The following is a 17,905-nucleotide window of genomic DNA, read 5'->3' as shown; positions in this document are numbered from 1 at the left end:
AGACTGATTCAAGCTGGCTGCTTTGGAATTTTTATTTGCTCCTTTTTAGAAATTAAAAAAAAAAAAAATCCAAAGCAAAGAAAAGGAAGATGGACGTTTCCATAGGTGGGAAAGAATGTCAAAGCAGAAAATGGGGGAAAGAGGAAATAGCAAGCGAATCCGGAGCAGGCTCAGCTTTATCAAAATCCATGTGCAATGTCATGAGAAAAATGGGTTCTATGTTTTTTATTTTTCCTTAAAAATACAGTCAGTATCTTTCACATTAAAATTTTATATACTTAAAAAGTCTTATAAAGAGTATTTAAAACATCCCTGGCCAATGTGGTTCAGTTGGTTGAAGCATCATCCCCATACACCAAAAGGTTGGGGTTCAATTCCTGGTCAGGGCACATACGTAGGTTTTGGGTTCGATCCCGGTTGGGGTGTGTATGGGAGGCCACCAATCAATGTTCCTCTCTCACATTGATGTATCTCTCTCTCTCCCCACTCCCTCTCTCCCTAAAATCAGTAAACATTTTTAAAAATTAAGAAAAGTAATTAAAGCATTAAAATGTATCTTTTAAGGCAATATTCAATTTAGGGATCAATTTAATGAAACAATAAACACTATAAAGATATATTTATATATAAAGACAGGAGCCATGTAATTGTCTTAACATTAGAGATTCAATCAGTATTTCATGGTATTGGAGGTGTCACAATTATATAGCCAAAGGAAATGTTTTCAAAGAATTTTTAAGGACACTGTAAAATACTCAGAGAAAAGAGTTTTTTTAAAGTGGCAACAAAACTGTTGATACATTTGAGAGCCTATCTCTGACAAAAAAAAATGCACTGACTCCTTGGATTACTCTTAATCAAGATCTACAATTATTTTCATTTGTCAATCAGAGCCTTGATTCAGAAATTAGAATGTCTAACACAAAAGTTTACACTTACATCTTGATTTAAAAGTAAGACTTCTCCCCTTTTCCACAGCAACCGGCTGCAAGGGCTCTTTTGCTGGAGAGGACACATTGTCCTTCTCTTTCCTGGTCTAGAGTTTTTTGTTCTCCCTCCAGTCCCCCGACTGCTGTTTCTCCTTCCTGGCCCCCACCCCACCCCCACCCAGGCTTGGAGAAGGGGAGAAAAAACAGGTCAAGGGGGTAGAACATTCTGTACTGCTGTTAAGATGCCGCAGTGCTCTCTGGGCCTGACAGATGTGTACACTGAATCTTTGCGTGGCCAAGCCTCTGGGTGCTCGGTAGGCTTTCCTGTCGGGTCCCCCTACCCATGATCCCCACGATACAGAAGACATGTTTGTTCCTCTGGGGGCTACACGACACGCCACCCCTCACAGCCCCACTCCCTTCCAGCCTGGTTTTTCAGAGGTTCGTTCCACACAGACTCTCAGTTAGGTTTCAGTGTCCTCAGGGACAGAATATTCTCTCGCTGTTGACTGGGGCTCACTTGTGGTCCACAGGGACACCCGCATACCCAGTGAACTCCAGGGCTGCTATCCAGCTCCTTACTTTTATAGATTATAATAATCGACGAGAATCTACCTGTAGATCTACATAATGTTAAAATCATCTTTACATAAGGTATTGCTTATGTTCCTACTATCTTTCTAGAGCAGTGGGAAATAATACGCTCATGTTTTACTCTAAAATTTCCCCAAACTTCTTAGGAGAATTAAGATTGTCCACTACTGAAATTTCTAACGAAAACGTTGCTCGAGTATAATTTAAAATGTTTTGATCTAATAAGTTATTCAATTTCTTTAAGTAATTTAGTTTCATTAGAAGCCACCAATCTAAAATACAACAAAATACTTGTTGTAAAAAGCATTAAAGTGCTTATCTCAAATTTAATTTAAATAGGCCAGATTATAAGAAACTCTACATTAAATTTATAAAGCCAAAGAAAAAGTCATAAAGAGATAATAGTGCTGAGAAACAGTGATTAGAATACCTGCCCATAAAGGCTTTTTATTAAAAAAATCTTTTTAAGAGAGTATATAGAGCAAGAGCAGAGCGGTCTTTATGGACACCTTTGACAATCAAATATGGAGTTGCTGTCAGCCGTGACCATTAAGTCAAGCGGCAATATGCCTAAGACTGAGGTGATGGGGTGTAACAGGAGTGCCCTTCGGTGGGGCCCAGAACACCCAAACCACAAGTCTGGACACTTGGAAAAGGACTCCACGTGGACACTGAAATGAGGGGGATGCAGCCCCTTGTGGACTGTAAGAACTCAGAGCTTCAACCACCCAGTGCTTGAGCTTGGCTGTACTCCAGGTCGTGCTCCGCTGGACCATGCCGCTACTGCAGCCACCTCTCCACCTGGGGACCCGCCGATGATCGAGACCTCACGGCAGCTGCTTGCTTTGCTCGTTGCTATAGCATAAGCTCCCCCTCTCTGTGTAACCCACATGTGACTCTACAGGCTTGGGGGGGGGTCTCCCCTAACAGACCTGGCATTGTGGAAAAACACAAACAGGCAGGGATGTTTCCTTGCTCGTGGCAGAACAACATCTTTCTTCTTTTTCTATTTCTGCCTCATAAAGCTGAAAGGTTCAGTAAAACTTGGATTTCAGAGGATTACAAAGGCAAACTAATGCCTTCTCTTTCATAGCCTAAATAGCTTGAGCAGAGTAAAGAGAGCAAGCTAACATGTGTGGATGGTAAACTAACTCAAGAGTGGAAAGCAGCCAAACAAGCTAAGATTTGAAGTACTTTCTTTAAAAAAAGATTTTATTTACTTACTTTTTAGACAGAAGGGAAAAGAGGGAGAGAGGTAGAGAAACATCAATGTGTGAGAGATACATCGATTGACTGCCTCTCACACGCCCCCAGTTGGGGAGCTGGCCCACAACCTAGGCACGTGCCCTGACTGGGAATCAAACCTGTGACCTTTTGGTTCACAGGTCGGTGCTCAATCCACTGAGCCACACCAGCCAGGGCAATTTGAGGCACTTTTAAGTGTTAAAAATTATTGAAAAGGTGAAATGCATATAGATTTTAAAAAGAAAATAATTAACAAAATTTGAAATTGAGGTTGTTTTGCATCTAATCAAAAGCTATTTTTCAAAAAAATTTATAGTGTAGGAAACTTATGGTTATAAATAAATATAAATACTAGGGAACCTAAACAAAACCCTACATTTGAACCGGATGAAATGCAGGCCTGGAAGTCTGAAGAATGACCTTTGGTCAAGTAAAAAAGCATATTTAAACAAAAAAAGCACTTAACTAACTGCTATTTCTGTAAAACTTCTAAATACATAAGTCAACCAGAGAGATTAGAAATATTGAAATATGAAACTGTATAAAATACTGATACGCTTTCTGAGGAAAAACAGGCCAAACAAACTGAAATGAGGGCTATTCCGAGACTAAGGATACACATGACTTTGAGGCTGCCACCACCTGGTGGCAGGACATCAAAATTGTAGGTCCAGTGATTTGTGGAGTAAACCTTTTCCGGGGTGGTTGATCTGGGGAGAAAACAGTTGTGACGGGAGAATGGCTCTCATAAACCTGCAACTCCTGCGAAAAGCACCGAAGAGTGTTTTGGTGACAATTCCGTAGTTCGGGAGTCCGCTTTTTAAACTCATCCAGCAAGGTGCTCCAAGAGCAGAGGAGGATAATTCCTAGGAGAAGGTTCAGAAGCTTGGCCTAAAGCTACCTACTACAAAAGCCAAACAAATAAATATGAAAAATAAGTCTCTTAAGTTCTATCATAAAAATTCATGTTTCACAGCTATAATGTTATAATTTTGTGTTATTTTTTATTATTTACTAATAAAAATACTCAGTTTATATACTTCCTCTATCTACTACCCACCCCCAATTTTTGAGTCACTTGATCTCAACAAACATATATTTAACTCTTGATTATCCAAGATGATGGAGAGAAGTAATAAAAACATTTACTTTAAAAGATATGACTTGTAAATTCATATCTACGAAATTCTGCAGACCCTGGTAGTTGCCTCTCTAAAGCCTTCACACACAAAACTCCAACTCTGTTCAGACTGGAATGGCTTCGTGCTCAGAGAGAACGGTGCCTCCCGCTCTCAAGGGGGAACTGGGACAGCTTACCCTTCCACCGGGAGCATGCGCCTCAGACCTGGCCGATGAGACACAAAGGGCAGCCTGCTTGGGGAAGGGGCCTTCTGAGATTTTCCCCCTGGACAAAAAAGAGAGAGATGGACAAGAAAGTCCATCTTTCTTCCTGCTTTAGGCATTGTCAAGGGAAGATAGAGCAGGTGTACTAGCTACCTGCATCCAAAAACAGAAAGCCAAAAATGTCAGAGAAGCCAGTCCAGACCTCTGATACCAATGTGTGGCAAGATTAACCAATCCTGAAAGAGCCCACTCCTCCAAATTTCTTATGTAAGAAAAAAAGAAAAACCTTATTATTTAAGTCAGTAGGGATCTACTTTTCTGTTATTTGTGGCTGAAAATATCCTGATTCATGCATACAAAATGAAAGAATATATATCAAAATACCAACAGTAATTAGTTTTAAATGATAGGATTGCCAAGAAATTTACGTTTTTCCTTTATTCTTTTTCTACAGTGAATACATTTTACATTTATTCTAGAAAAATGCCAATGTAAATATTTAAAAATAGTACAATACATAGTTTTCGTGGCTTGAGTTCTCACTTGCTAATGTCATGTTAGAGATACAAATCTAAGGTATGCTAAACGGGTAGAGAACAGATGGGGAATCCCTGAAGTGGACACTGTGCATACACACTAATAGAAAGCTGACCCCCACACTTGAATGCCTTGGAATGAGGGAGCTGTGAAGGGAAAAGGATTATGGGTTGGGCTCTTTGAGAGACTCCACAAAGGAATATTTAATCAATACAGCCTGGAACATGTTGGGATGTGGTTTGCCAACTGGCAAGGCCACTGCAGGCAGCAACACAGAACGTACATCATCAGCTCTCCGGAGAAGAAAGTAGGCTAAGGCAGGAAACGTCGTATCTGCTGAAACACACCCGTAAAGTGGGGAGGCGTTTCCAAAGTGTGTTCCTGGAGCATTCGTCTCTCAGCTCACGAGAGTGGGTCAAGTAAGACTCACAATCCATGGTCTAGAGGGCACCGATCAGGACTTCTGACAACTGGTGTGAAGTAACTAGTGCTAACACACTGAGCTGATGTAAATCTAAGCAAATAACACTCCAGTCTCCCTAACTGTAAAGAGGGGTTAGTTTATGCTTTCCGTGCGAATCTCATTTTTGAAGAACTACCATTTAGAAGAACGACCATTCATGAGATTTTAGCTACCCTATGCAGCCCCATGTTAAGGTAACACATGTTTTCTGTTAAGATTACTAAAATAGGGGAAAGTAACTCAAATCTAGGCAACTTCCCTTGTCATACTACGGGTCCCCAGCATCTGTCCTCAGTCCCTTTCCCTTCTTGCTCTGCGCATGCTTCCTGGGACATCTCATCTACTCCTACAGCTTCCACGGCCACTTCGGTACCTTTGACTTCCCAGTTTTTATCTCCTGCCTACACCTGTGCACTGAGATCCACGTCCATCCATTCAGCTCCCTACTGAACATCTCTGCAAAAATGTAGAGAGACGAGCAACTCATATTCAGTGTGTTCAAAATTCAGCTCATCACCCAAACCTGCTTCTTTGTCTTCTAGACTCTGAAACTACTATGCACTTAGTCACCCAAACCGCCTGGTAGTTACATATTTTTTCCTCTCCCTTTTCTCCACATCCAGTTGGTTTCAAACCTCTGTTGATGCTACATACTGATACCTCTCAAGTCTCTCCCTTTCTCCCAACCCCACTGCCACAATCTTGGACACCTCTGGTCCAGAATTCTGAACTGGCGTCTTCACTGATCAGCCTGTCTCCAGTCCTCACTTTCTCCCATCTGCTACAGTACTTATCTTCAATGCCCGCCCACTGGATGGTTCCCCAGTCCTGAATAATGAAGTCCAGATTCCTCAGCCTGGCTTTAGGGCTCTCTGTAATCCTGCTCCTGCCACCGGCCAGCCTAATGACCTGCTGTTACCCCTCCTGCAACCCCACACACTAGTCACACCAAACTGTTCACAGCTTTCTGCATGCCTTTCATTTTATATCTTTGTGTTTTAACATGCTATCCTGGATGGATCTTCTTATTCCTCTAACAAAGTCCAACCTGTCCACTAACCAGTGATATATATATATAATCTCCACCTCAAAAACCTTTTCTTCTGGGAAATCTTTTTATCACCTCCTCCTCAGCAGAGCCTAGTACTTCTCTGTGCTGTATTTCTTTTACAGAGTGCCTTATTTCCACGGCAAACATTCTTTGAGGGCAGGCATGTCTCGATCACGTTCATCTCCAGCACAGAACGCAGTTACTGAGACACGTGGAGACCTAATAAACGCTGACGAATGTGCGTAAATCAGGTCGGCGCTGTCCAGTTTCCGCCCCAACTACTGCGTACTTGGTCTGGGAGAACATCTCTGGGCCAGCTTTTCTCTTCCTTCCCGTCCACAACATACAACAGTACAGGTGATCTTCACTAACTAGTAATGATTACAGTAACCTCGATTTTTTTAAATTCAGCCTTTCTATATAGAGAATTAAGCATGAATTTTAATTATTGTCATAATCTCTGCTACCTTAACCCGACTTTCAGAGAACAGAGACAGACAGACAGACAGACAGCATGTGTTCCCTATCCACACACTGGCAACAAAGGGGAAATCTGTGTTTAGATAAAAATTCATCTGCTCATTTTAAAATCTGAACCTTATAGACCCAAAGTGTAGACTACTAATGACTGCAGATTCCACCTCCTAAACTCCCCCCGCCCCGTCTGTCCATTATCCCCAGCCCGAGGTCCAGCGTCTTAGTTTAAGACTTCATCATCTCCTAGCTGGACGACTTCACAGCGCACACTCCTCCACTCCATCTTTCTCAAAGAAGGCTCTCACTATCTCACTCCCCTACTCAGAAGTCTTCACCTGAGACACACAGAGCCCTTCATCACCAGCATCGGTCACCAGTCTAGGCACAGTTCACTCATCCCGCACACTCAATGGAGCGGTGCAAAAGAGGCTCAAGGCCCCCACACGTCATGGAGTGCTACCCGCACTGCCGTGTAGACCTTCGCATGCAATAACAAAAGCTAAAGCACTTTCACGCATCAGTCATTGTTGTAATCAGTTGCATAGAACATTTAATGATCGCAACTACCTTAGGAAGTAAAAAATCAGCAACGTTTGACAGATGAGAAAACAGAGGTACAACAGGCTTCTAGTAAACACAAGAAGTTGGATTTGAGTTTGGAGTCTGGGTCTAGAGCCCACTCTTAAACCAGTGTGTGATCCGGCCTTGCCATACTGGCCTCTGTACCCAGAAAGCCCCGCACCCTAACTACCTTATGGTCTCCCATACGTGTTTCCAGAACCAACTTACACGTCTCCTTCCTTAACTGTCCAGCCTTTCCTCAGCAGGACTATCGCCCTTGGACCCCCCTCCTGCGCACATCACACCATACCGCGGTGACGTGTTGACACATGTGTCTCAAAGACTGGGAGGTCCTGGAGGACAGGAACTACTAACTTACTTTTATGTCCCTCTCACCGGTCACAGTGTCACCAGGGCAGGCATTCACTAAAGAATTACTGACCTCAAAGAATTTCGGCAGAGGTAATGCCTATTTTTCTTCAAAACCATTTCAAGTTGTCCATCCACACAGTCCAACAGCAAACCTATTCTTTAGTCATTTAATTTTAGCAATAAAATTTCTCTATACTCATTTCTAAACACTGGCAAAAACATTTTTTAATTATCCTAAGAATCTATTAGTGTCTTCCGAAACCAATACACTATATCTGAAATCCAGCTTAGTGTTGATATCAAAATGTAAACCAACTCCTAGAACATCTGCCCCGTTGCTACCTTCCACTGGTAACAGATGGGTTTGAAACCAGAACTTGGATGAAGAACTACGGACGATCTTAGCAGAGCAGGAAAACGAAAGAAAGAGTATGATTTCTATCACTTTGACCCTTAAAATAAAAAGTCAGGTAAAAACTGCTACACAGACTAGTTTGCAGCACTGATGAAATCCTCTGAATCAGTGGATGGTTATTGGCAGACGGTCGTCACAGCCTTTGTTTCCTTTCATTCTCATTCACTTCTCAAGTATCCGCCGTCCGCAAGGACTGTGCTGGGTACTGGGGACACAAAGGGACCCAGAGATGGGGCTGGGCAAACAACAAGTAGCAGGCTGTGGTAGACTGGAGCCGGCTCAGGGCGCTGCCGCAGCAAAGGAAAAGGAACATGCCGGTCGGGAAGAAAGGGCAGGGACAAGAACACAAAAGCAAGAGCATACTGAAAGGCTCTTTCTTTTGGGCAAAGTCTGTTCCTTTTGCAAAAGGCTTAAAAAAGGGCATTTCTAATCAGCAGTGGTCAGTTATTTCCCATACTGCCAGTAACTTCAACAGCACGCCCAACACAATAGCAGTAACACTGCTCTTGGTCATTCCCTTGAAGTTAGGACCATTCCTTCATTGTTAAAAGCTATTTGAAAGGGGCAAAGAGAAGGAGAAAATCAGAGCATCATGGGAAGAATTATTTATTCTAACACATTCTGTATTGTTTTTCCAGATGGAAAATGTTCAGAAAACCACACACACACACATACACACAGAGTAACTAAAAATCATTATCACACTGAAATAATCAGCAAGTTTCGGCCAAAACTCTTAAATAGTTATCAAGAAGAAAAAAATCATTTCTTGACCTTTAACAAGTTCCATACATTCTTCAGGATAGCGAGCAATACCATTTTGCTTGGGAGTTCCACATGAGAATTAAATTTAAAGCCACGTAAAAATTCACAACAAAATCACAACAATGACATGAGGAAACGATCTGATGGTTTATACTTTCTGTTAAGCCAAACGGCTATTTCTACAATCACCCAAATATTGAAACATATTTACATATATGTAAGAAGAACTAACAGATTTAAACATACGCTACCACTTTGATCATCTCCACATAAAGCTTTTCTTGCCCATTAAAGTTATTAATTTATGTAAATGAGCTTCAGGAATGCATCTCTGTAACAGCTATTTAGAGAATCTAGCTTAACAACTTTTTTCTACCCAACCCAAATATTTATTTCAGCTTTGCAGAAATAAAATACATCATATATTTTCAGCAACATTAATAATACTATATTACATACAGAGAGGGGGAAATTTTTTGTGCTTAATATTATGTCACGGCATTATTTTCTAAGCTTATAATTAGGTCAGGAAAAAAAACATAAAAATAATCTGGCAAGAAAATTTTCAACTTCCCCCCCTTTGTGTGTATGATAAAAATCAAACCAACCATTAAAACATCCCAAAATAGGCGCTCAAACTAATCTCTAATCTTATTTTCCCATTACTATACAACAAAAAAGTTGCACATTCTTTGCGCGCGGGTCACCAACAATTAGCTGAATGCAATTTGCTTTAAAGTTTTGTTTATCTATTGTCTGGAGCAAGGACTATGGAGTTGGGATGCCTGGATTTGCATCCTGCTTCACCATCTACTAATGCTGTCACCTTGGGAAGTTATTTAACCTCTTGGTGCCTCAGTCTTCTCATGTGTAAAATGGAGTTAATGCATACCTCATGCAGTTCTAAGAGTCAAATGACATAAAACATATAAAAGCTCAGGTATGATCTGGATGTTGGTGTCCTCCTCAAATTCATATATTGAAGTCCTAACCCCTAACGGTAATGGTATTAGTAGGAGGGGCCTTTGGGAGGTGCTTAAGTCTGAGGGTGCAGTCCTCGTGAGTGAGATTAGTGCCTTTATAAAAGAGCACCCAGAGAGATGCGGAGCCCCTTCCACCACGTGAGGGCAAACCGAGAAGTCAGCGACCCGGAGAGGGCTCCTACCTGACCAGCCTACAAAACTGTGAGAAGTAAGTTTCTGCTGTTTATAAGCTGCCCAGCCTGTGGTATTTTGTTACCGCAGTCCAAAATAATGAAGACAAGCTCTTAGAACAGTACCCGCTATGTGCTCGACACATTCTGGATGTCATTGTAACATAAGCATCAGTGGCCCCTCTGCCCCCCTCGTGATTTCTTCCATCCATCTAAATCTATTACAATTTCTGCTCAAAGTAATTGTTTCCAAAAACTTTCCCTTAACTATAGGGATTTAGAAAAATCTTACCATCCTCTAAACTCGTAGGGTTAGAACAACTAGGACCTGTAGCAACAACAGTCTTTGGCATTGATCTCATATAACTAAATTTTACACAATTAATTAACTTTTCATAAAAATTAACTATGTCTTTTCATAAAAAGTTAACTACATAAACTATTTACGTTACATTACCAAATAAAGTACAAATCATGTCAACACGAACTACATACTCCATTATTTTATATTGCCCCAAGAACTTGGCACCGCGCATGCAGAGAACAGGCGCGTAGTAAATATCTGTACAGGTATTAATAGTTAATCCTCCCCCCGCACAGCTAATGGCTTGTTTGCTAGCTTAGAAAACGTTAGAGAGAAACCTAAACTATAGTCATGAGGCTTTTTTAGACTGTCTTTAATAATGGTCAATACATACAACCTAAAGGGAAGGGAGGAAAAAAACGTGTTTCCTGATTTAGTTTTCAGATCTACTACAAAAATGTCTATTCTCAAGAGACAAATACATGCCTGCACATAATTGAAATCACTGACCGAACCAAAGAACAAGAGATTGATGGGGGCGGGGGGAATTAAGAGTTCCCTCTCTCTCTCTCTAATCTGGAAGTAATTAACAAGAAACTCTAAGGAAGTTCACGTTTTACTTTGGCAATGTGTTGAATAAACGGATCCTTCAGTGAAACCTTGAATTTGGAATCTGGGTCAATTCAACACTAACTGAGTGCCTTCCATCTTTATAGAAATCCCACCATCTCTTGCAGCATTTTTAATCTCTACAGCTCATTCCAGCAGTTAGCCATAGAACACTTCCAACTCTTTCGTGTGTAGGTGTATTAGTTTGAGCACAGGTTATCAAGCATGGATTCTGAATTCTACTTTTTCTCATATCTGGTAAAATGTTTTGTACATAGCAGACCCTCAAATATCTGTTCTGACTGAACACATAAACTTACAATACAATAATGTGACTGAATCTGTGGCCGCCATATGCTAAGTGCCTACGTCCACCAGGCACTTTACACGTGTCACTTAAAGCTGCATCACGCCCTCTAAAATTAGTATAGTCTCTCTTACAAATTGCAAAACTGAGACTTTAAAGAGCTTAAGAAATTTTTCCAAGATCCTACAATTAGTAACAAGCGAAACGTGACTTAAATTCATGCCTGATTTCTAACTATCTTTCCATTAACCCATATCGCTTCTCTAAAACAGTAAGCGATCTTCAGAGCCATGATTGAGGGGGCAGAGTATGCATCGACGTGACTTCTCAAAGTTTGGGGAAAGAATGGAGTCGGTTTGGATCAGTGAAATGGCACTGAGTGTGTGTTTGTTTGATAACGAATGCCAACAGCTATTAGCTTTTACAAATGACGTATCAGAATCTCACTCATCTACTTCTGGAGTGCTTAAAACAGCAGATATTAAACATACTGCCTATGGTTAGCCCCTGACTTGACCTCTGACTTCTGAATAGGTGTGTGAGGTTAAGCTTTGACCTCCAGTTTGCAAACAAGGGTGGGGAGAGAGGATGTGTCACAAAACACATTGGATGCCAACTCTCAGACCAGTAGGGAGGAGTATATTGACAGTAACTAATTAGAACATCCCATTCCTCAATCGTTCAGTGTAAATAAACATGATATTGTGCTTACTTTGTAAAAATACATTCACTATACCAGCACACTAGCAAGAGTCTCTTGCTTATTTCTAGTAATGTTTGCCAAGCTCCTCTTTGTTTAGTAGAGATTATGCTAAATCCAGAGGCAAGGAAATGAAAAGTGTACATTTGGCCTTTTTTCTCAAAGTCAGAGTTTCTCGGTCTTGTTAAGTCAACCAAGAAACGCTTAATGAGCACCTGTTACGCCCAATTTCAGGCATGAATAATTGCCTGGAAGAAAGTAAGTTATAATACCGGAAACATCAACCAAGAAAGAAACAAATTGATTAAACAGACTTCATCAAAATTAAGTACTTCTGCTCTTCAAAACAGTTAAGAGAGTAAAAAGATGAACCACAGACTGGGAGAAGAACATTTGGAAAGCATTTATCCAAGATAGGATGTATATCCATTAAGTACAGAGAACTGTGTAAACTCAGAAATAAAAACAAACAACTCAGTTTTTTAAAAGACAGAAAGATCTGTACAGACACTTCATCGGTGAAGGTATATGGGTGACAAGTGAACACATGCAAGGATGCTCGACATTACCAGTCAACGGGAAACGGAAATTAAAACCACGAGATATCACGGTACACTTTCTAGAATGGGTATCATACCAAGTATGAATCAGGACGTGGAGGGACTGGAACTCTCACACACTGCTAGTGGGAATATAAAATCGCATAACACTATGGAAAACAGTTTGACAATCTCTTAAAAAGTTAAACATATGCCTACCATATGATCCAACTATTTCATTCCAAGGTTATTTTCCAACTATAAATGAAAACAAACATTCATACAAAGACTTGTATATGAATATTCATAGCAGCTTTATTTCTAATAACCCAAAACGAAAACAAACACAAAATCCAAATGTCCATCAACAGGTAAACAAACTATTGTACATCCATAAAACGGAGTACCACTCAGCAATAAACACGAATGATTAATACATAAGCAACATAGATACACCTTAAAATAATTATGCTGAGTAAAAGAAGCCAGGAAAAAGAGTACAGACTGTATGATTCCATTTATAGAAAATTCTAGGAAAGATAAACTAATGCATAGTGACAGAAAGCAAATCAGTAGTTGCCTGGGGATGGGGGCAAGGGAACAGTGCAGGGAAGGGCAGGAGAGAAAAGTTGAAAAAGAGAATAAAAAAACTTTCTGGGGTGATGGGTAAGTCATTATCTTGACTGGGGTGATAGTTTCATGAATATATACATATGTCAAAACTTATCAGTTTATAAACTTTAAATACAAGTGGATTTTGTATGTCAGTGATTCCTCAATAAAGTTATTTTAAAAACTAATCGAAGAGAAGATGTATACATGTGAAAAGTTAAAAGAAGAGAAAAATCTGTGGTATGTACCCTCAAGCTATGGGAGTTCAAGGATTCTGAGGAGAGATGTTTAGAAATGGCCAAGTAGAAATGCAGGACAAGGGAATTTACAAAGAGGAAAGAAGCCAGAACAAAAACTCATGAAGACAGGCAAATGCAAAAAGGCGTAAAAGTAATTGAATAACAATAAAAAATTAAAATTAAAAAAAAATAAAAATAAAAAAATAAAATAAAAAAAGTAAATTGCCCTGCATAAAGTTTTTAATTGCATAACCGTTTTTAAAAAATTGCTAAGTGATAAATACATATGTCGTTTCCTCACAGGAAAAAAATGCAGCATCATGTTTAAGAGATAAAACATGGCAAAAGATCTGAACAGACAGGTCTCTAAGAAAGATATACGAATGGTCAGTACACACATGAAAAGATGTTCGACATCCTTAGTCGTCAGGGAAGTGGAAATCAAAACAATGAGGTGCCGCTTCACACCCACCAATCAAAGAGTCAGGTAATGACAAGTTTTGGCGAGAAAGTGGTGAAAGCTTCAGACACTGCTGATAGGAATGCAGAATAGTGCAGCTGCTTCAGCAAACAGTCTGGAAGTCCTTCAAACAACGAAACTTATTATCATTTGACTCAGCAATTCCCAAGATGAATGAAAGCATATGTCTACACAAACACTAACACAAAACAGGATAATGGGGGAAACTGTGTATTTGGTAGGGAGGAGGGGGTGGGTTTCAGGGAACTCTCTGTACCTTGCCATCAATTCTTTTATAAACCTAAAAAGGAACTAAAATACTAGAACACAGTATCATAGCACAAGGGAAGACTAAGGTTAAAACATTCTAAGATATATATATATTTTTTAAGATTTTATTTATTTATTTTTAGAGTGAGGGGAAGGGAAGAAGGGAGGGAGAAAAACACTGATGTGTGAAAGAAACATGGATCAGCTGCCTCTTGTATGTGACTCGACCAGGGACCGAACCTACAACCCAGGCATGTGCCCTGAACAGGAATCGAACCAGCAACCTTTTCATTTGCAGAACAACGCCCAGCAAACTGAGCCATGTGGGTCAGGGCCTAAGGTCCTTATCGTTTGGGAGAAAGCAATGTTGATATCTTTAGACGTTGAGTCAAATAATGTATGTGAACAATTTAACAGAAACCATTAAATAAAAAGATTAAGTGGAACAAATTCCCTACGAAGCAAATCTATTATTTTTAACTGTGGTGGCTTACCTGAGACTCCAGAACCTCCAACTTACGTTTCCTCGCATGAAGAGCTTTGCTCGGAAAGGCCCAATAGTAATTGGACGTCCCGATCCGTTCACAGTCAACCATGCCATCATCGACTAAGCTTTGGAGAACTTCTTTCACTGACATTGCAGCTGAAAGAGACAATTTTTACACATTTATTATAAGTAAAGTTAAAAGGCTAATAACTGGGGAAATACAACAAACATTATAGATCGAGTTAGTAAGTTAATCAAGTGCAACAGCATAAACAATAAAATATTTTTTAAAAGGAGTTAATAAATACGGAGCTTTTAGAAACAGTGACAAAAAAGCCAAATTCTCCAATAGTAGAATAAAAGTATATCAATGGGCATCTACAAAATGTGCATGGTCGGCGAACAGGAAAAATGTTCAACCCCATTAATAATTAAAGAACTGTAAAATAGCAATGAGATATGATATGTTGACTACCAAATTAAACACACTAAAAGACATGATAAAGGATTCAGGGAAACGGGTACTCTCAACACGGGCGGAAAACCCACGGCAGCACGGAACGCAAGGTTTGGCTTTACGCATGCCTGTTACGTAGACATGCCACTTTCATACATGCGGCCAATGAAAATAATGATGGATACGCGTAGGATTCTCGTCAAAGCACTGTTTTGAACAGCAAAAAGTTGGAGACCAGTCCAATAACTGGACTTTTAAAAATATTTGTTTGTGATGGGATACTATGCAATTATCAAATTTATGTTATAAACTGTTTAATGGCGTGCTATACATACATTCAAAAGGTATTATGTAGAATGTATTATATCAAAAAATAAAGTTAAAAGAGTACACACTAATGTGAAAGTGATTATCTTTGAATGATAAATTAAGAAGCAATTTTTATTTCCTTCATTTTGCTTATTTTCTTATTTTTTCCAACAATAAACATGTATTGCCTTTTTTTGCTAAGAAGACTAAAATAAAACTATTATGAAAAATTAAACAATATATAAAGAAATAAACTGGATATTATGGTTAGAGGTAACTTTAAAAATCAAAAGAGTTTTTAAAAGTAGCATATTAAAATACAAAGTCATGTTTCACAAATGTTTGAAATTCGTGAAAAATTCTTGCTTTCTATTTTTTTTACTTTCTATTAAATAAAACTGTACCAAGAAATTATCCATATTTTAATGTCCATTTTAATTTTTTCTAGAGAAGATCACCAAATATAATAAAATCTATTAGAAAATTAAAGATTTAATAAAATTGACACCAAATACATAAAACATTCAACCTCACTGTAAAGAAGTACAAACTAAAATAAAATGTCAAAGAATTCTACAGTGAAAACTCAGTTCTGGGAAATGAATGAGTTTGATTTGGCTTTCCTGAGGTAATTCGAGAATACACATAAAAAGCCTAAGACTACACAAGTCTCTATTTTTCATTGTTTCCTTCTGAAGTAACATGAGATGTGGAAACAACTGATGTGGGGGAGAGGAAGGGATGGACAGGCAGAGCACAGAGGATTTCCGGGCAGCAAGAACACTCTGTATAGTGCCATACAATGGACGTGCATTGCGTTGTTATCATTTGTCCAAACCCATAGGATGTGTACCACCGGGAGTGAACCCTAGTGTAACCTGTGGACTTCGGGTGATTGCGATGTGTCACTGCAGGTTCATCAATTGTAACAAATGTACCACTGGTGAGCGATGTTGATAATAGGAGCTATGCATGTTGGGGGCAGGAGATAGGAATTATATGAGAAATCTCTGTACGTTCCTCCCAAATTTTCTGTGAACCTGAAACTGCTCTACAAAAATACTCTTTTAGAAAAAAATGTATGCATAGCATGTTAATTACCCATTCATTTTAGCAGCAAAAATTTGGGAACAATCTAGATGTTCAACACTCGGAAACGGGCTCAGCAAATTATGGCACAGTAGGTAGTCACAGAATCAAACATTAGGAGATGCAGCTGTTGTACGCCATTTTCTAAAGCAAATGACATAGGTGCATGTAGATGGTAAAATGTTATATGAAAAAATACACGAAAACAAAACGGTATATGCAGCAGAGCTGCTTCTCAGTGAAATGGACAAATACATACATACATAGACAAACAGACCCTAAGAAAAAGACATCAAAATACACCAAAGTGTTAAAGGTGGTGATCTCAGAATAGAAAGATTATGAACAAGTTTTATTTTCATTACATTCTTTATGATTTCCAAATCTATTAAAATAAGCATGTAGTTTCTGTAATCAGAAAAGTTTTTTTAAAAATGTGTAATACAGAGTGGGTTCGACAGTGACCCCTCAAAGGACAACCCCCAGAGCCTGTGAATGGGACCTTGTGTGTTAAAAGCACCTGCACAGATATAATTAAGGATCTCAAGGTGAGATCATCCTGGATTAGGATGGGCCCCGACTCCAGTGACACGGGTCCTTATTGGAGTCGGAAGGGGAGAAGACAGAGAGGAAGGCCGTGTGAAGACAGGCAGGGATTGGGGCGACGCATCTGCGTGCCCAGCACTGCAGACAGCCACGGAGCAGGGAGAGAACTGTGAATCTGATTCTGCCTCAGAGCCTCCTGGAGGAGCCCACCCTGCGGACACCTGGATTTTTGACTTCCGGCCTCCAGAACTATGACAGAGTAAATTTCTGCTGTGTTAAGCTACAAAGTTTGTGATAATTTGCTGCTACAGAAAACTAATACAGCTATAGAAAACTAATACGCCATGTAAAGACAAAAAGTCACATTTAACAAATATTAAAACATATGTGAACAGTTTTTACTTCTTTTGAAGTACATTATACCCATAAATAGATAAATGTGGTATTTGTGCATGTACATATATGTGTCTGTGTGTCCACAGGCATGCGTGCATATTCCATTTTAATTTCCCTACAGCAGACACTCCAAACAGCAGATACTTGGGGAATTGTGGCCGTAGCCCCAGGACCTCACGTAAGGGCTTTACAAACACTCGTCTCTAGAATTTATGTTTCTGTAAACTGAAAGACCATAGCAGGAAAGATGCCTGACATTTCCCTTAATGTCCCCAAATGCCTTTGATACTTACTAATGCCTTTTTCTTTGGGAGCAATCTTCTCCATGTCTTTTAATTGAAATACATCTTTCTGTTTAAAAAAAAAATTTAGAGATGAAAAACATACTTTTATACTATATATTTATCATAACTATGTTCATAAAACAATATATTAAAAACCTATGCCTGGAGATGAACAGGGCAATAGAATCAAGCATTCAGGAGCCAGAAGAAACTGCAAGTATCTTCAGCCGACATTAAAATGGACAGGTTTTGCATGAACACACAATTCTTAAAGTCCCTGGAGAACACCTTCCCACTGAAGTGTGACAACTAGTTAAGATGAACCATTTGTTAACACGAGACAATCCAGCTTTTCTGACACTGATTTTAAGTGTCAGAATGGGAATGAGAG

The 17,905-nt window shown here is 39.5% G+C and overlaps 1 protein-coding gene across 1 annotated transcript in view; it reads right to left on the bottom strand.

Moving 5' to 3' along the window:
* Window positions 1-17,905, bottom strand: part of MND1 (meiotic nuclear divisions 1) — a 51,247-nt gene that overhangs the window by 23,040 nt on the left and 10,302 nt on the right. Inside the window, exons 3-4 of the mRNA XM_024569277.3 lie at window positions 17,524-17,581; window positions 14,441-14,589 (exon numbers count right to left, since the gene is read on the bottom strand). Coding sequence (XP_024425045.2) covers window positions 14,441-14,589; window positions 17,524-17,581 — 207 coding nt within the window. The remainder of the gene's footprint in view (window positions 1-14,440; window positions 14,590-17,523; window positions 17,582-17,905) is intronic.

This window comes from Desmodus rotundus, chromosome 9 (assembly GCF_022682495.2).
Source record: "Desmodus rotundus isolate HL8 chromosome 9, HLdesRot8A.1, whole genome shotgun sequence".
NCBI lineage: Eukaryota > Metazoa > Chordata > Mammalia > Chiroptera > Phyllostomidae > Desmodus > Desmodus rotundus.
The sequence above is the reverse complement of the archived record's forward strand: the minus strand, read 5'-3'. Positions and strand labels throughout refer to the sequence as shown.